Below are 17751 nucleotides of genomic sequence, written 5' to 3' on the forward strand. Positions count from 1 at the left end.
TACCTCTACCAATGGATTATTTACAATATCTGTGTGTACACACACACAAACACTTCATACAGCTACATATGCTCTCACGTCATGCTTTTCCGTACTCATTTTCTTTCCCCGTCCAGCTCCGTTTTATACAGATCCATTCTGTTCCACTTCATCAAGATCTGGATTTCAACTCTTACTACCTAGATCAGGTAGTCCGGTCAGTTGTTCCAGCAATTCCACAGAAGAGAATCGGCCTCCGCCATGTGTTCCAAAGGATAGTAAACAACACGGAGGCGGGGATTTAGCCATTCCTTTTAAGGACACGCCGCGATTGGTCTAAGACTCTTTACTTTGCCCAATGAGAATAAAGAAGTGAGATGGTCTTCGGCTCCACTCGGATAGAACGGGTTTCCGGCGTAGATGAAACTGCTGCTCGTTCCAAGCCGTTCCGCGCTTGAGCAAAGCGGGAGTGCCGTGAAAACGAGGCTGACCGGGTGTAGGACAGGGAGACAAAGGGAAGCGTTAGAGGAAACGTGATTCCGGCGTCCTTCGAAGGCCGGTGTTCGTTGGCGTTGGGACCGTCTGCTTATGAGTAACTCCCGCCACGGGCGTGACTCATCCTATCTCTAAGCCGAGAGATCTTATGCTGTACCACCGCCAGCTGGTTCTTAATTCATGCCATGGCGCGTTGTGGGAGGGATTCGGTCTCCAAGGGCTCTGGAGGGCCCTGGGAAGAAAATGGAAGAAAAGGCGACGAGAGGGGTTCCTCGGAGAGGCGGAGGCTGAAGGAGTTGGTGGCTGAGCAACTGAGGCGCGATATGGAAAGGTAAAAGCCAGAATGTCGCTGGGACGCAAGCTGGTTTGCCGGTTACACCTTCACGAAAGGAGGTCTGTGAAACCCACGTAGGTTTGTCACTGCTGAGGCGAAATGGAAATGTGGATTTGCTTGGAGTCGCGGGGTTGAACGTCCAGCGAGTGAAATGCATATGCACGTGCAGTCAGTAAACACGATATCTGCCTGTGGTTTTCTTAATATTTATAGCCACCTTTCCGCGGACCCAAGTACGGAAGACGTTGGAGGAGAGCCGCGTTAGTCTGTGGTGGCAAAAAATGAGGAGTCGTCTGGTAGCACCTTTTCTGAGTAAAATATATTCGAAAAGATGCTATCAGACTCCTTCTGACTTCTTGCCAAGTCCCAAAGATGATCCTGTTATGCAAATTAAAAAGCAAAAATAAAAGCAATATGCTGTTTCCATTATCTATCTAGAACAAGTCCTAAGGCAGTTCTGATATATAATATTGCTGTTGCTTTGGGATTATCTTTTGTTATAGAAATAGCTTGTATCACAGGAGGGTTGGTTGAGGAAGTTTGCTTTCTCCTCTCTTGTCCCTCCTGGGCAAGAAAATGTGATATTTTGAAGATTAAGTGAGGAAAAAAATGCTAGTTGAAAACATATTGGGTTCAGGTATGGGGATCTGCGGCCACCATACAGAAAAGCAAATGGTTTACCTCTGTGTTTGGCAACCAACTGTTGCTAAAGCATCAGGGGCCCCTTCCCTCAAAAGGGAGATAATTCCTCAATAGTGCTGCCTCTGAAAACAACAAGACACCCAGGGGAACCCCCAAAGCACAAGACAGTGGCAATAGTACCTTCCTGTGTGTGTTTCCCAGCAACTGACATTTGGAGATACACTGAGCCATACGCTTGCACCTTACAGCCTTAAGAAGTGAAGCATGTAGAAGTAGAATGGCACATGAGTAAAATTTCACAATGGTCCCCAAGATTTGACAAATGTTGACCATGTTAAAGACCTGATGAGAAAAAGACTAGTAGAGTGTTCTATATAAGATTTGGCATCTGATGGGTACCAGTATGGAAGAAGACTTGGGTTCACCAATCTATATGAAAAGGTATCTGGGTCATCATCAGAGCACATAGCTTGGTTCACACAGAAGCTGGTATTCTCTAACAGTTTCAGAACATTGAGGGCATGTGTCCAAAGATTCTGTACTTATTTGGAATTTTTAGATAATGTGGGAATTCTCACATCAGGAGCATGGCCAGTCACAAAATATTACTTCACCAAAAAGCAGACTAGTATAGTTCTTCCCCACCAGCCTTTCTGTCACTTATCCCTAACTCTGACTTTTTGCTCCATCATTTTCACTTTCTCAGAATGCTTCTGGGTTATCTACAGGGGAGAGGTGAAAGGGCAGGAAAATGTCTGCATTAGGGCTTGGCTTTGTGGCCTGCCCACTTCCCATTTAATTTCTTTAAGAGAAAGAATCTAAATAAAATAACTTACCTGAAAGTCACCAAGAAGATGAGGGTGGCACTCTTCAGCTAAACGATTTACGCTGAACTGAGCGCACACACATACACACACCCCGGAAACTAGCAGAGAGTCTCAGTGGCACAAAATATCAAACCCTGCAACTAGCTTGAGTTGGCCATGCTTTGGGACACCTATAAAGGCCATTGTAATAATTAAGAAATGGAGAAATTATTTTTGTTTCTTTTTTATGCCCTTTAAGTGCTTTTTTAAAAGGCAAATTTGCATATTAATTTACTTGTAAAAAGGCAAATGCATACAATATAACAACAAAGTTTGCCCTAATATCACCTTTCCTTAGCAGGTAAAGAGATTCCCCAAGAAAGATAGAAAAATGGAGGGGGATATCAAAAGGGCATGAGGAGGTATTTTGCTTGGGGAGAGGAAGACAAGATTGATTTAAGGCTCTTTGCTGCCCCAGTAAGAATGAAGAAACAGGTTTTTAGCATGGATAAAGCTGCTACTAGTTTTAATACATTCATTGCTTCAGCAAAGTGCGACCAGCCTAAAGGTAAAGCTACATGATCTACTTGTGGCAGAACTAGAAAAGGGGAAACATTTGAAAATATACATTAGAATTCCTGCCACAAACCAATAGTCATGAAATCCCCTCCAAACCCAATTTTTTTCTCTTTGTTTTCTAGACTTTCACCTTACCATGCAAGCACATTCAGCTAAATCCTCTAGAATTTGTTTTTCTTGCTATGGAGGTTTCTTAAAGCCATAACCATTCCTAGATCAGGAGGCTCTACTCATAGCCATTCATGCCTTGATCACCTCTTCATCAGTTGATGGCAACTCATTCTACTGGGGCTGCCCTAGAAGACCACTTTGAGTAGTTAAGAGTACCTTCTGCTTTGCCTGAGTAATGCCACCACTGTAAGAGCTGCCCTGGTTGCTAGTTGGCTTCTGGATGCAACCAACACACTAGTGTTGGTGGGGGTGTGGTTTTCTCCTTGGTAGTGCCTTGATTACATTTATACACCGTTCAAAAGAGACACTAAAGAAGCTAACAAGGAAACAAAAAGACCAGAACACATCTTCTCCAGCAACTGACATCCAGATAAGCAGGGATTAACACCCAAATAAACAAGCAGAAAACAATACCCTAATCAAGGCACTACCAAGGAGAAAACCACACCCCCACCAACACTGGCAGGGCAAGCTACTGTATATAAACAGGGAACAAACTCCACACCCACTAGCACTGATGGTGTTACCTAGTTGGGTAATGAAACATCTGCAAGCAAACAGCCAAGCTGAGAGAGCACCAGGGCCTCCATGGTTCAACCCTGAGCTACAGATACTCTCTTCTGTTGGAAGTTGTTTCTATTCTATTGCAGACTTCTTGAAGAAGAAATCCAAACCGACATCACTTTCTGTGTTGGCAATATGCTGTTCAAAGCTCACAAGGCAGTACTTTTAGCAAGAGTTCCAAACTTCTTTCTGCATGTTGTTGGAAGACATTTAAATGCTTGTTACAACTATAAAGCTTTTGATCTGGAATATTTGGAACCTTCAGAATTTAAAACTTTCCTGCAGTAAGTTTCTACTTATTATTTTGTATTTTAAAATGCATTTTCAAACTGAGGTTGTGATTGTTGTTTTGAGAGTTAAGAAATCTATTATAAGTCACCCATTTATGCTATTCAGATTTCTTTTTCTACTGCAAAGATAGGTTTAACTCTTGGGTTGTATATTAAGACACATATTTTTGTTTGTTTTTCCCTATCTTACAGTTTCCTGGAGCACTATTTTCCAAATATTAACATTTATAACTCTTCCTGGGGGACGTAGAGTTCTCCCTACCGAATGGAAATTTCCCACTTGGATTCCATATTTATATTTATTATTTTAGTATTGTAGGTGTTGATTTGGTGATTTTATGATGTTGAGGTTTTAAGGAGAATTTTATTGTAAACCACCCAGAGTCCCCTTTTGGGGGGAGATGGGCAGTAATAGAAATGTGAATAATAAATAATAGATAGATAGATTTATCTATCTACCAAAGTTCGTCACTGCCCATCTCTCTCAAATTTAAATTTGAAAATATATCCTGTCATACATATTCCAGTGCATCTCCTTGTTGGTAGATTTGGGTAAAAGGTTGTCTTACAGAGTGGTGTCTAGATTGTTGATCTTAGCATAGCTGGGTAGAGTAGGTCTTTAAATGTCTTATGTCGTACTTGCCCAAACGTTCCAAAACTGACTAACACTGTTCTTACCATTAGCAGAGAATTCTGCATTTGGCACTGGTATGACTAAGTCTGTTAACCTAGTCTACCTTTCCTTCTCTTACTAAAAATATTATATAAAATCCATAATTGATGAAGTCATGACAGGCAGTACAGATTAATATTTATAGGCCCATCTGTTTATAATCATGGTGCAGAAAAAATTATAATTTGGAATGTGAGAGGAGTAAATGATGAAGAACATGAACCAAGAAATGAAGTAAAAGTCATAAATTTATGTTTAATATTTTGAAGCTAAGTGAAATGATGTAATAGAAATGGTCTGCTCCTATGAGGTGGAGTTGAATACATGCATATAAGTGAAGGTTGAATTATGAATGAAAAGGCTGAAATGTATGTCAGAAAGTATGAATTATTAGTACCTAGATTGTTGTAGATATGTATAAAAGTAGGAATTCATATATTGCTGGTAAATGCATGTTACATTCCAGTGAATGGCGAGAATGAAAGAACCAGGGATAAGTACAACATTCTGAATGAATGGGATCTGGGGGGAAAAGTTATACTTTTTGGTGACCTGAATGGATGGGTGGAAATGAAAAGAAAAGTGATTGGGACATCTGGAGACATAGAACCAGTGAGAATATTGTCTTTGGGTAATTGTCTGCATGGAAAAATTTGAAGGAGTGAAGGGTGAAGAGAGGTTCCAAATGTGGTACAGACAATCATCTGATCGTGTCCAGAATGACTCAGGCGAAATAACTGATGTGAGGAAAAAGATAGGCATAAAGCGATGAGAGTGAAAGTAGAATTTTTGCCAGAGGAGACAGTACAGGCCCCGTATGAAATAATAGTAGAAGACAGTTTACTCTCCCAACAGAATGAATGGAAAGTAGGCATATATAATTCATCAATTAAGTTTTACATTAATAGTTAATATTGATGATAATAGTTCACTTAAATAGTGAATCAACCTACAAAATAGTATAGAATCTTGCATCTTGGTATACAGAAAGATGATATGGAAGCTGTTTCAAATGGAGTGAAAAGAATGTTAGAGTGCCACAAAATGTAGGGAGCTAAGCTAATTGGAAGTATAGAAAAGAAAGCTTGGTAGAATAATGAACTGGAGAAAGCTGTGGATAAGAAAAACTACATATAGAAGAGAACAGTTGCTGCAAAGAATGAGAAAGATGTTATATACAGGTATTCCTTGTTCAGCAACTACTTGTTCAACAAACATTCAAAGTTACGATAGTGCTGAACAAACCTGCAGAATTCGGGGATTGTTGCTCACCTTCTCAGGATCTGAGTTTGTGGCACACATGGTACCTCCAGCCGAGTCAAGCGGTATTCCAAGTTCCAAGCCTTGTTCCCAGTCACCCCCCCAGCGAATCCGGCCTAGTCTGAGGCTTCCAGCCAAGTCAAGCAGTATTCCGAGTTCCAAGCCTTGTTCCCAGTCTCCTGCCCAGCGAATCCTGCCTAGCCTGGGGCTTCCAGCCGAGTCAAGCCAAATTCAGAGTTCCAAGCCTTGTTTCAGGTCTCCCGTCCAGTGAATCCAGTCCAGTCTGGGGCTTCCAGCTGAGTCCAGCCCAGTGCCAAGTTCCAAGCCTTGCTCCAGTTTGTCTTCTGCAGAGATCCAGTCTAGTCCGATGATTCCAGCTGAGTCCAGCCTGGTTCTGAGTTCGAATTTTGTGCCCGAAATTCAGTGTATTCCTGTTTGTTGATCGTAACCTGGCCTCCAGATCCCTTGAGCCAACCGTCCGGTGTCATGTTGTTCCTGATTGGAGACAGGAGATCTCAGAATGGAATCAATGCTCATGTTTCAGTTGGTTCCAGCCTTCTTTCCAGTGAATACCTAGAGTGGCCTTGCTATATCACTTAATCTTGATTATTCCAGTCTCCTTATTCGAAGGACTTATTGATTGTAAATAGTTCTTAATAAAGAATTTTATTGAGGACTGGTTTGGTGCATGGTCTGAACAGGACAGACTGTGATTCGGGTGCTTGGCATCTGGCTCGCAATTACAACATTGCAGCATCCCGTGGTCAGGTGATCGCCATTTGCGACCTTCACTGCCAGCATCTAGCAAACACAGTCAGTGGGGAAGCCAGCAGGAGGTCACACATGGTGACAGTGCAATATCGTGCCTGATGACTGCTCAGGATTCATCTAACAACGGCAACCGGGACTGCCAGAACAGCTGTTGTAGGTCACATGGCCACGTGATGTTGCATTTTACAACTGTGTCACTTAGCAATGGCATTCCCAGTCCCAATTACTGTTGTTAACCAAGGACTACTTGTAGTGTGTTTAACATTATGTGAAGATTGTATCCATGCCTGACAATTGGAAGTCTTATTGTAGCTCTCCTCTAGAAAGAGAAAGGCAACAAGAGTGAGTGCAAGAGCCACCATTTTTAAAGCATGCTTGGGATGTTTAACAGAATTGTGATTCTTACTTCTTGTACCCCTTCAAGAAGCAAAATTTGGGAAGTGCCACGCAGAGACATTATTTTTTATGCAGATGATGTTGTGTTGTTAGCTAAATAGCTACATGAATTGAGATATGTTGCAACAAGGATTATGGATCTGAAAATTAATACATTAACTGTCAGAATTGTTTGGTATTTGGCAGGAGAATGGCTGCTCTTGATACTGTCAACCATAGCATTCTTCTGAGCCACTTGGAAGGGAGACACTGTTTTTTAGGGTTTCTGCTACTTCCTGAGCCAGTGGGTCCAGTTGGTGGTTGCAGGGGAAAGAGGGCAAGCCTTCAGGCACTCCAGTACAGGTGGTCCTTTTTTAGCAACCACAATTGGGACTGGCAACTTGATCATTAAGCAAAGCAGTCACTAAGTAAAACCACAGCTGTGCTTATGATCTTACTTCAGTTTTCCTTTGCTTTACAGACCTGCGAAGGTTGTAAACGTAAGGATTGGTCGCAAAGTTACTTTTTAATCATCATCATAACTGCAAATGGTCGCTGTACAAGACAGTCACTAAATGAGGACTACCTATATGGGGTGCCCTAGGGCTCAGTTATTCCCTTTATCCTATATAACATCTACATCAAGCTGCTAGAGAGTATCCATCAATATGGGGTGAGGTATCACTAATGCGTTGTTGATACCCAGTTATCTATCTTCACCCCAGTCCAGCGTAAGTCCTGGCCTGATGCCTGGAGGTATGGGAAGAAATAGACTCAGACTTAATCCAAGCAAGACAGAGTGGCTGTGATTCAAAAGCTGACTGATTTTTTGGTTTTTGATTGGGTTATACCCCCCTGAAAGAGTAGACTCACAATCTGTGGGTCCTGGACTCATGGCTCCTGCTGAAATAGAGGCTGTCACCAGGAGAGTCCTTGCCTAGCTCTTTCAGGTACACCAGTTGCAGTCTTACCTAGAATAAGATGCACTGAACATGGTCACTCACATCCTTGTGACCTGATGTTTGGATTACTGCAGCTCACTGTACATGGGCCTGCCCTTGAAACCACAAGGAGACTTCAGCTGGTGCAAAATGCAGCTGCCCACATGTTTCCTGGACAGTCATGATATTGTCATATAACACTGTTGCTACAGGGGCTGCATTGGTTACTGACTTGTTTCCAACTGCAATTCAAGGTTAAAATCTATAAAGCCTTATATAGCTCAAGGCCTGGGTATCTTAGAGATCACCTATCTTATGTAAATTGTGCCCCTCTGACCCAGCTGTGTAGAAAACACTGGCTGAAGGTCCCTTCCTATCAGGAGGTACAATGGGTCAGGTAATCATGCTAGCAATTCCCTTCCTTTGAAATAGCTTACCCCTTAGGCAAGATTGGAACCCTACTGTCTTCCAGAAATTAAGGTTAAGACCTGGGTTTTCTGGAGGGCCTTGGAAAATTAAACAGCTGCACCAAATGTGGATACATTACTTTTATTGTATTCTGTTTTATTATTATCACAATGTGTTGTATTTCTTTATTTTGTATATTACATAGAGTCTTTGAAGTGAGGCAGTTTATAAAACTTATAAATAAATAAATATGGAGTGAATGATTGCAAGTTTTACATAAATGATAAAAAGAGGAAGTAGATGAATTTGTGTACCTTGATGTAATATTTATTAAAGATGGAAAATGGAGAAATTTTAAGACTTGCAAATGTTGGTAGAAAGTGGGTATTACATGCTCTGTTAAAAAGAATGAATATTCATCGAAAGAAGTAACAATGGCAGTGTTTAAGAGCCTATATCTGCCAACTTCGTTATATAAAGGAAGTTGGGTATGTCAGAAGAAGTTTAAATCAGTGGGAAAGGTTACTTTAAAATGTATGTATTAAACCAAGAAGTGATAAGGTGAAGAATAAATGGATGGATTGATTAATTATGAAGGTCACCTGAATACCACAGTGGGTGACCAGTACAAAAAAAAGTTCATTGAGGTGGTTTGATCACATAGAATGAACAAGGGTCAAAATGCAAAACAAATATATAAAGGAAGAGTAAATGGGTTAAGAGGAAGTTGGAGATTGAGAAAATTGTGGTTGGATAGAGTTGATGAGATGCACAAAAAGGGAGAGGTGAAAAGTTTTAACGCTGGTGTATGCAGGTAGATAGGCAAGTATGATATATAGATGTGGTACAAGCAAGATGGTTTGCAAGGATAAAAAGATATGGTATAAACTAGATTTGCTTACAGTTCCTTTTTTCCTCTTATTTCCTGTCCTTAATTGCTTCTCACTACTCACTCTTTGTACTTTGCGTAATGTTGCCTGCTCTGAAAAGGAATAGCATGATGGGTATGTATGTATATATGTCTGTACAGATATTCCCATCTGTTGTTATGTGTTCATTAGGTTCAGCATTTGATCACATTTATTTTATTGTATTAACCAAACGTACATAATTATTAATTTAGACACAAAATGCTTTTAAAATAATGTTCACACAGATACGTGTGTATCCCAAAGAGACTGATTACTTGGGTCATTTTTAGTGCTTCATGCTACCTTCAGAACCATAAAAAAATTAAGAAAAATTGTTATATTGCAACTTTTGGAAATAAATGGCTTTTTCCCAGTATAGAAATGATGTTCTCAACTAGTTACTCTTTCTGCAAATTTGTAAAGTTAGCCTGTTTCACTTTTGTCATACTTAGACTTGCAGCTCTCAACATAATGTGATGGGTGGACCCAGCAAATATTTTGTGTTGTGGTTTATTTGCTTTTTATTTAGCTTGAACCTGGGCTATATGTGAACATGGCTATTATGGTTTATAAACCATAGTTTAAGGCCTAATATCTTGTGTAAACCCAATAAGCTCTTGTATTAAGGGCAGTGTAATGTTATGTGGGAATGACCTTGAGAGATAGGGGGAAGAACCACAGACAGGGGAATGGTCAGGTAAGAGGCAGCTTAGCCTGCAGAAGGAATGTGGGCGTGGCAAAAGTCTCAGAAGGGATCCTTCCTGGTTTCTCAGGCTATAAAGACAACAGGGGGAAAATGTACTTTCAGACTTGCAAGACTAATGCCAGCCTTGTGAGGTAGTCTACATAGGAAGCACACCCAGATGAACTAATTCTACTTTATTGTAAGGTTACATTAACAGATACTTGCAAGTCTGTCTCCCATGGTCATTCCCACATATCATTACAGAGACTGGTAAAATAGGAACCAATGTTTTCAAAGCCAGAAAGATCTATTATGCACATTTCCCAGTTGTCTCCAAAGGCCAGCAGGAGGCTGGCCAAGTATCTATTGACTTGAAAGTTGGAGGAAAAAGCCTAGAGTTTAAATTGTGAAGCAGTTATATACATATAGGTTATGACTTCATTGTACTGTTTGAATAATCAATTGGGTTAGAGGCTTCATTCTTGTCAGCAATAAAGTTTATAAGCCAGACAAGTCATGTCTGAGAATCTTTTGCCTAGACTAATCAATCTCGCATGTGTCCAGATAGTCATGATTTAATCCTGAGCTCAGTTGTGAATCTTGACAGCTTGATTGCCCATAATTACTCCTATCAGTACGGGAAGTGAGTCTTCGCCTAGAGACCTGTGATTAAACTTCTAGGAGCCCACTAACTTTTGATAAAGATTGCTAATGCCTTGCTCCTGCTTCAGAACCAAGTGGTGGCCAGATGGACCAATTAGTTCAGATGAAAAATAACTGGCTCAACAGATGGGGCAAAGTCTACCATCACTGATGGTCTGTGGACTAATTTCAGCATTCTGTACCTGTTGGAGTAGCTGCAGTCCTTCATCAGTGAGCACTAGCAATCTTGCCTAACAAATATGATAGGAAATCAGGCGAATGTACTACTTTATTTGCTTAATGGAACTACGTACCTTAAAATTGGATGGCTTCCCCATAGACAGAACCTGCTTAGAATTTTAAATTAGTCCAATAGCTGAGATTCAGAAAGAGTTTGATAGCATCTTTTGAGACTAACAATTTTATTTAAGGTTTAAGCTTTCATGGGTGAAGCTAACTGCATCAGATGCCTCCACAAAAGCTTATGCTTTAAATAGAATTATTAGCCTCAAAAGGTGCTACCAGTCTCTGAATTTTAACTACCATATATTGTCATGGCTCTCTTCCTAAAATGTCTCCAGTGACTGAGGGAGCTGTAAAATGGGCAACTTCTACCTTCTGATTCAGAACAGCCTGCATTTGGACAACTATGTTAATTTTGTGGCATGCCTGAGAGTTAATTCGAAGATTCAGTTGAACAAGAAACTGCCAACCATAATATTAGTCACCTTTGGCGGGGTAAGCATTTGATGTAGAAATATGCTGCTGAGTTTCAACTTTTAACTCAGGACGTAGGCTGAAAAATTGACCTGTTCAGAGTGAAACTATCAGATGTAATATAAGGGAAGAATTCACTCATCAAGGCATCATAGAGAACAGTACAGCACTAATCCAGGTTTCCTTGGGAAAACCCATTTGGTAAATCAAAATAACCCCCAGAGTTATTAGCTTGTTGGGAAGCTAGCAGAGGGGCAGAACTCAATGATATAAATGTGAACATAACTTTTAATTATATTCTATATTACTTGCTAATGTTCCTCTTCCTCATGAGGTTCATGGGATATGGATCAAGCAACAGGCCTTCTTTATGATAGCCCCCATTTTGTGGATTATCTTCCCCCAAGCTTGCTGGCATTTCTTAAAGTAATCAAAACAATCATAATCCAGCATATGTTTAGCAGTTAATTTAGTCTGTTCAGTTTGATGGGTGCCCGTGATATTTACTGTTGACTTTTTAAAATGAGATTTAATTTTGTATATCTTCTTCCTTTTGTCTGGTTTGATCTTGTACCCCACCCAAGTTTGCTAAGAACTGGGGCAGGCTATAACATTGAGAAACAATGTGGAAGGAAGAGGAAAGTTTATCAAAGAATGGAGACTTAACAGAGTGTGCAAACTATTGCTCAGTATCCTTAATTTCAGATGCCAGCAAAATAATGCTTAGGATCATCTATCATACATTAGATGCTACATGGAAAAGGAGATGCTGGATGTTCATCCTAGTTTGAGAAAAAGCAAAGGAACAAGAGATTATTACTGGATAACTGAGAAAGCTAAAGAATATCAAAAAGAAGTTAATGTGTGTTTCATTTATTATAAAAAGGCCTTGATTGTGTTGACTATGTCAAACCGTGGAAAGTCCTTAGAAAAATGGAAATGCCAGAACATCTCATTGTCCATATGTGAAACCTGTACACAGGATAGGAAGCCACAATCCAGATGGAACATGGTGAAACATGCTCACTTCACTACTGTATTTCCAAACACTTGTCTGAACAGTGTATAATAGAGCTGTGGAGTACTTTGGATTTGGAAGGCACAAACATAATATCCACCTGCAACATTTTGAACCAGCTGTCCGCAATTGTGCAGCTGCTCTCCAGAGCTGCTGAACAATCTGGAATGAAGAATCAGCTGCTTTAAAGAGTTACAGACATGTAATCCATTTGCTAGGCCCATGCTTTGTATATTTAAATGCTTAGTAATGACATCGTAAGAATATTTGGATGCCCATGGAATTTAAGCTTTTAATTTAAAGATGTGTTGTGTCCTTTTTAGCTCCTTCAATACTGCTGTCCCTGTTGTTGTTTTTACTCCCCCCCCCCACCCCTCCCATGGCATTGCAAGCAAATTTGGAAATCATATGTCTGTTCCTGGATTTATTTTTTATTTATTTCCTTGTTTATTGTCTAATTTCTCTGACTTCTGTTTAAAGATGTCTATTTAAAGTTTATTTTTTCAAGATATTTTTCTTCAGTTCCTTTGACAGCAGCTTCTTTATTCCATTTAATATTTTCTCATTTGCCAACAGTTCACCAAAATAAATGTAAATCCACATTTTGGTGAAAAGAGATTGCCAGTGTTAGGTTGTCTTTAAGAAAACATTCAATATTTTGTTTCTTTTATACTAGTGTTTTTTTCAAAATGATCTTCCTGTCTATATAAACTCAAATTATTAGAAATTGTTTATCTTCACCAGTTGTTCAAAGAAATGACTTTGTTTATTCATAGTGTTGTCTCTGGCCACCCCTTGCCTCCACCATTGTAGCACTGTGTTTCCTACCAGGAAGAGTATAAAGGCTGCCCTTCTTTGAGCATTGAGTTAAGGAGTCTCCTCTTATCACGTCTGCTGGCCATCCTTGTTGACAAGTTGCCCTAACCAAAAGACCAGCAGCATTTAGGTCTTTGTGTCATCTGACCTCTGCTAGGCTGGTAGATGTTTGTGACTGGATCTGCATATTGTGCTAAGCCAAATCATGGCGAGGCTTGATACGTTGGCATGGCATGCTGTATGAAACCAAGCAATTTTGGTTTATTCAATTAGCCATGGTTAATCAAACCAGAACATACTTCGGAAATCTCCAGATTTTTTAGGCCATGGGTTCAGAGCATTTATGACTTTCTCACAAAATGGCTATTGGGATGATTAGGAATCATTATAAAATGTCCATTTACACAAAGCCAAATTGGTGAGCTTGCTCTCTTCTATCATCTCATGATGTTTTCTAACATCTCAGCTTATCTTTTGAGGGACAAGTGAGCACACTTTATGAGCACTGGACTGCAACCCCTAATTATTGATTGATTTTTCTTAGACTGTCCTGGTATAAAGATAATTTATTTTATTTTCTATCCCACCTTTATTTTATTTTTTTTAAAATAACTCAAGGCGGTGACATACCTAACACTCCTTCCTCCTCCTATTTTCCCCACAACCACCACCCTGTGCGGTGAGTTGGGCTGAGAGGGAGGGACTGGCCCAAGGTCACCCAGCCAGCTTTCATGCCTAAGGCGGGACTAGAACTCTCAGTCTTCTGGTTTCTAGCTTGTTGCCTTAACCACTAAACCAAACTGCCTCATTCCTGAGGCTATGGCATTTTCTTTTGCAGCCTCTTAGCTTCCCATTTAACATTTTAAAAATCAACTTTAAAAAATACATAATAAAATTAGGTGGAGCTTTAAGTGAAGTGCACATCATGGGAGGGTTTCCATCAGTGTATTAGGCCTATGGGCACCATACTGAGAGATAGTGCAGTGTGAGAGCAGCATATTTGAGGCGAACTTGTGTGATAGATGAATGTGGATAATTGTCAGCACCTTGGGACCAGGAGGCATTCAGGGAGCTTAAGCTAGGGCATAAAATGCTAATTTTATTTCCACCAAAAGTCAATCTCTCCACCCAAAATGAACATTTTGGGTGGAGAGGTTGACTTTTGGTGGAAATAAAATTAGCATTTTATTTCCACAGAATGCTTGGATGAAGATTACAAACAGAGATTCTTCCCCTGTCAATCAACAAAGAATAACACTGAAATTTTAGTTGGGAGAAGAATGCAAAACACAACCTTTAGAAAATGTCTTTGCGCTGTAAGTACTTCCATATTTGGGTCAAAAGTTCTGTTAAACCCATCAACTATAATTCTCCACTCCTTAACCTAGGCCTCTGTTACTTTTACATTCCACTTCCTCCTGCCCACAAATGCCTTATTCTGCCCCTTCCTCACCAATAATCACATGAGATTTCATGAGATTTCAGATTTGAGTGACATTATTGAAACTGACTGACTTTGTAATACCATGTGTCATTAACAATAGGCTTGTATTGGAAAGGAGCTATTATATTTTACAAATGTCTGATTTTTATGCTATAGTTTGGTTGCCTTTTCTTATTAATACTTCAGGTCTGCCTCCAGTTATACTGTGTGTGCACTGAATTTTTTAAAAACAGCAGGCTTTTGTTAGTTCACTCAGGAATTGGGCTGCTCTAAGAGAACGAAGATGACATATGTAATGTCTGGATCAACACTGCATGTTGATTATGATATATTTTGATTGTTTTGAGACCAGTTAAAGCCCTCAGCAAAGGATCGTTACCTTGTCGTGGTGCTGGAGCTTGAGCACCTCAATGATGCCATGAGCTAAACCGTGAAGGGCCACCCAAGACGGGAAGGTCATGACAGAGGGGTCAGACTAAATGCGATCCCTGGGGAAGGTAATGGCAACCCACCCCAGTATTCTTGCCGTGAAAACTAAATGGATCAGTACAGCCAGAGATATGTCGGTATACCATCGGAAGATGAGACCCCCAGGTCGGAAGATGGTCAAAATGCTACTGGGGAGGAACAGAGGATGAGCTCAACTAGCCCCAGACGTGATGACGCAGCTAGCTCAAAGCCGAAAGGACGGCTAGCGGCCGACGGTGCTGGTGGTGAACGGCGAATCCGATGTTCTAAGGATCAACACCCCATTGGAACCTGGAATGTAAGATCTATGAGCCAGGGCAAATTGGATGTGGTTATTGGTGAGATGTCAAGATTAAAGATAGACATTCTGGGCATCAATGAACTGAAATAGACTGGAATGGGCCACTTCACATCAAATGACCACCAGATCTACTACTGTGGACAAGAGGACCACAGAAGAAATGGAGTAGCCTTCATAATTTATAGTCAAGTGGCTAAAGCAGTGCTCGGATACAATCCAAAAAACGATAGAATGATCTCAATTGGAATTCAGGGCAAGCCATCTAGCATCACAGTGATCCAAATATACGCCCCAACCACAGAGGCTGAAGAAGCTGAAGTAGAGCAGTTCTATGAGGATCTGCAGCACCTACTGGACAACACGCCTAAAAGAGATGTTATTTTCATCACAGGAGACTGGAATGCTAAGGTGGGCAGTCTAATGACACCTGGAATTACAGGTAAGCATGGCCTGGGAGAACAAAACGAAGCAGGACATAGGCTGATAGAATTTTGCCAAGACAACTCACTCTGCATAACAAACACTCTCTTCCAGCAACCTAAGAGACGGCTTTGTACATGGACTTCCCCAGATGGACAACACCGAAACAAGATTGACTACATCCTTTGCAGCCAAAGGTGGTGGACATCTATACAGTCAGTAAAAACAAGACCTGGAGCTGACTGTAGTTCAGATCACGAACTACTTCTTGCACAATTTAGGATCAGACTAAAGAGATTAGGGAAGACCCAAAGATCAGCTAGATATGAGCTCACTAATATTCCTAAGGAATATGCAGTGGAGGTGAAGAATAGATTTAAGGGACTGGACTTAGTAGATAGGGTCCCAGAAGAACTATGGACAGAAGTCCGCAACATTGTTCAAGAGGCGGCAACAAAATACATCGCAAAGAAAGAGAAAACCAAGAAGGCAAAATGGCTGTCTGCTGAGACACTAGAAGTAGCCCAAGAAAGAAGGAAAGCAAAAGGCAACAGTGATAGGGGGAGATATGCCCAATTAAATGCAAAATTCCAGAGGTTAGCCAGAAGAGATAAGGAATTATTTTTAAACAAGCAATGCGCGGAAGTGGAAGAACACAATAGAATAGGAAGGACAAGAGACCTCTTCCAGAAAATTAGAAACATTGGAGGTAAATTCCAGGCCAAAATGGGTATGATCAAAACCAAAGATGGCAAGGACCTAACAGAAGAAGAAGAGATCAAGAAAAGGTGGCAAGAATATACGGAAGACCTGTATAGGAAGGATAAGAATATCGGGGATAGCTTTGACGGTGTGGACAGTGAGCTAGAGCCGGACACCCTGAAGAGTGAGGTTGAATGGGCCTTAAGAAGAATCGCTAATAACAAGGCAGCAGGAGATGACGGTATCCCAACTGAACTGTTTAAAACCTTGCAAGATGATGCTGTCAAGGTAATGCATGCTATATGCCAGCAAATTTGGAAAACACAAGAATGGCCATCAGATTGGAAAAAATCAACTTATATCCCCATACCAAAAAAGGGGAACACTAAAGAATGTTCAAACTATCGAACAGTGGCACTCATTTCACATGCCAGTAAGGTAATGCTCAAGATCCTGCAAGGTAGACATCAGCAATTCATGGAGCGAGAATTGCCAGATGTACAAGCTGGGTTTAGAAAAGGCAGAGGAACTAGGGACCAAATTGCCAATATCCGCTGGATAATGGAAAAAGCCAGGGAGTTTCAGAAAAACATCTATTTCTGTTTTATTGACTATTCTAAAGCCTTTGACTGTGTGGACCATAACAAATTGTGGCAGGTTCTTAGTGGTATGGGGATACCAAGTCATCTTGTCTGCCTCCTGAAGAATCTGTATAACGACCAAGTAGCAACAGTAAGAACAGACCACAGAACAACGGACTGGTTTAAGATTGGGAAAGGAGTGCGGCAGGGCTGTATACTCTCACCCTACCTATTCAACTTGTACGCAGAACACATCATGCGACATGCTGGGCTTGAGGAATCCAAGGCTGGAGTTAAAATCGCTGGAAGAAACATTAACAATCTCAGATATGCAGATGATACCACTTTGATGGCTGAAAGTGAAGAGGAACTGAGGAGCCTTATGATGAAGATGAAAGAAGAAAGTGCAAAAGCTGGCTTGAAGCTAACCCTCAAAAAAACCAAGATTATGGCAACCAGCTTGATTGATAACTGGCAAATAGAGGGAGAAAATGTAGAAGCAGTGAAAGACTTTGTATTTCTAGGTGCAAAGATTACTGCAGATGCTGACTGCAGTCAGGAAATCAGAAGACGCTTAATCCTTGGGAGAAGAGCAATGCCAAATCTCAATAAAATAGTTATGAGCAGAGACATCACACTGACAACAAAGGTCCGCATAGTTAAAGCAGTGGTACTCCCAGTAGTAAAATATGGCTGCAAGAGTTGGACCATAAGGAAGGCTGAGAGAAGGAAGATCGATGCTTTTGAACTGTGGTGTT

General features: G+C 40.7%; 1 protein-coding gene across 3 annotated transcripts in view; it reads left to right on the plus strand.

Moving 5' to 3' along the window:
- Positions 1-457: 457 nt before the first annotated feature.
- BTBD8 (BTB domain containing 8) overlaps positions 458-17751 on the plus strand; it is a 58992-nt gene continuing 41698 nt past the window's right edge. For 2 of the 3 annotated variants that reach the window (XM_063298250.1, XM_063298251.1), the window contains exons 1-2: positions 460-805; positions 3657-3854. In XM_063298250.1, coding sequence (XP_063154320.1) covers positions 660-805; positions 3657-3854 — 344 coding nt within the window. In that variant the 5' untranslated portion in view covers positions 460-659. Of the gene's footprint in view, positions 806-3656; positions 3855-17751 lie in introns of all 3 variants that reach the window. The other variant, XM_063298252.1, reaches the window with a different exon arrangement.

Source organism: Candoia aspera, chromosome 3 (assembly GCF_035149785.1).
Source record: "Candoia aspera isolate rCanAsp1 chromosome 3, rCanAsp1.hap2, whole genome shotgun sequence".
NCBI classification, from domain to species: domain Eukaryota; kingdom Metazoa; phylum Chordata; class Lepidosauria; order Squamata; family Boidae; genus Candoia; species Candoia aspera.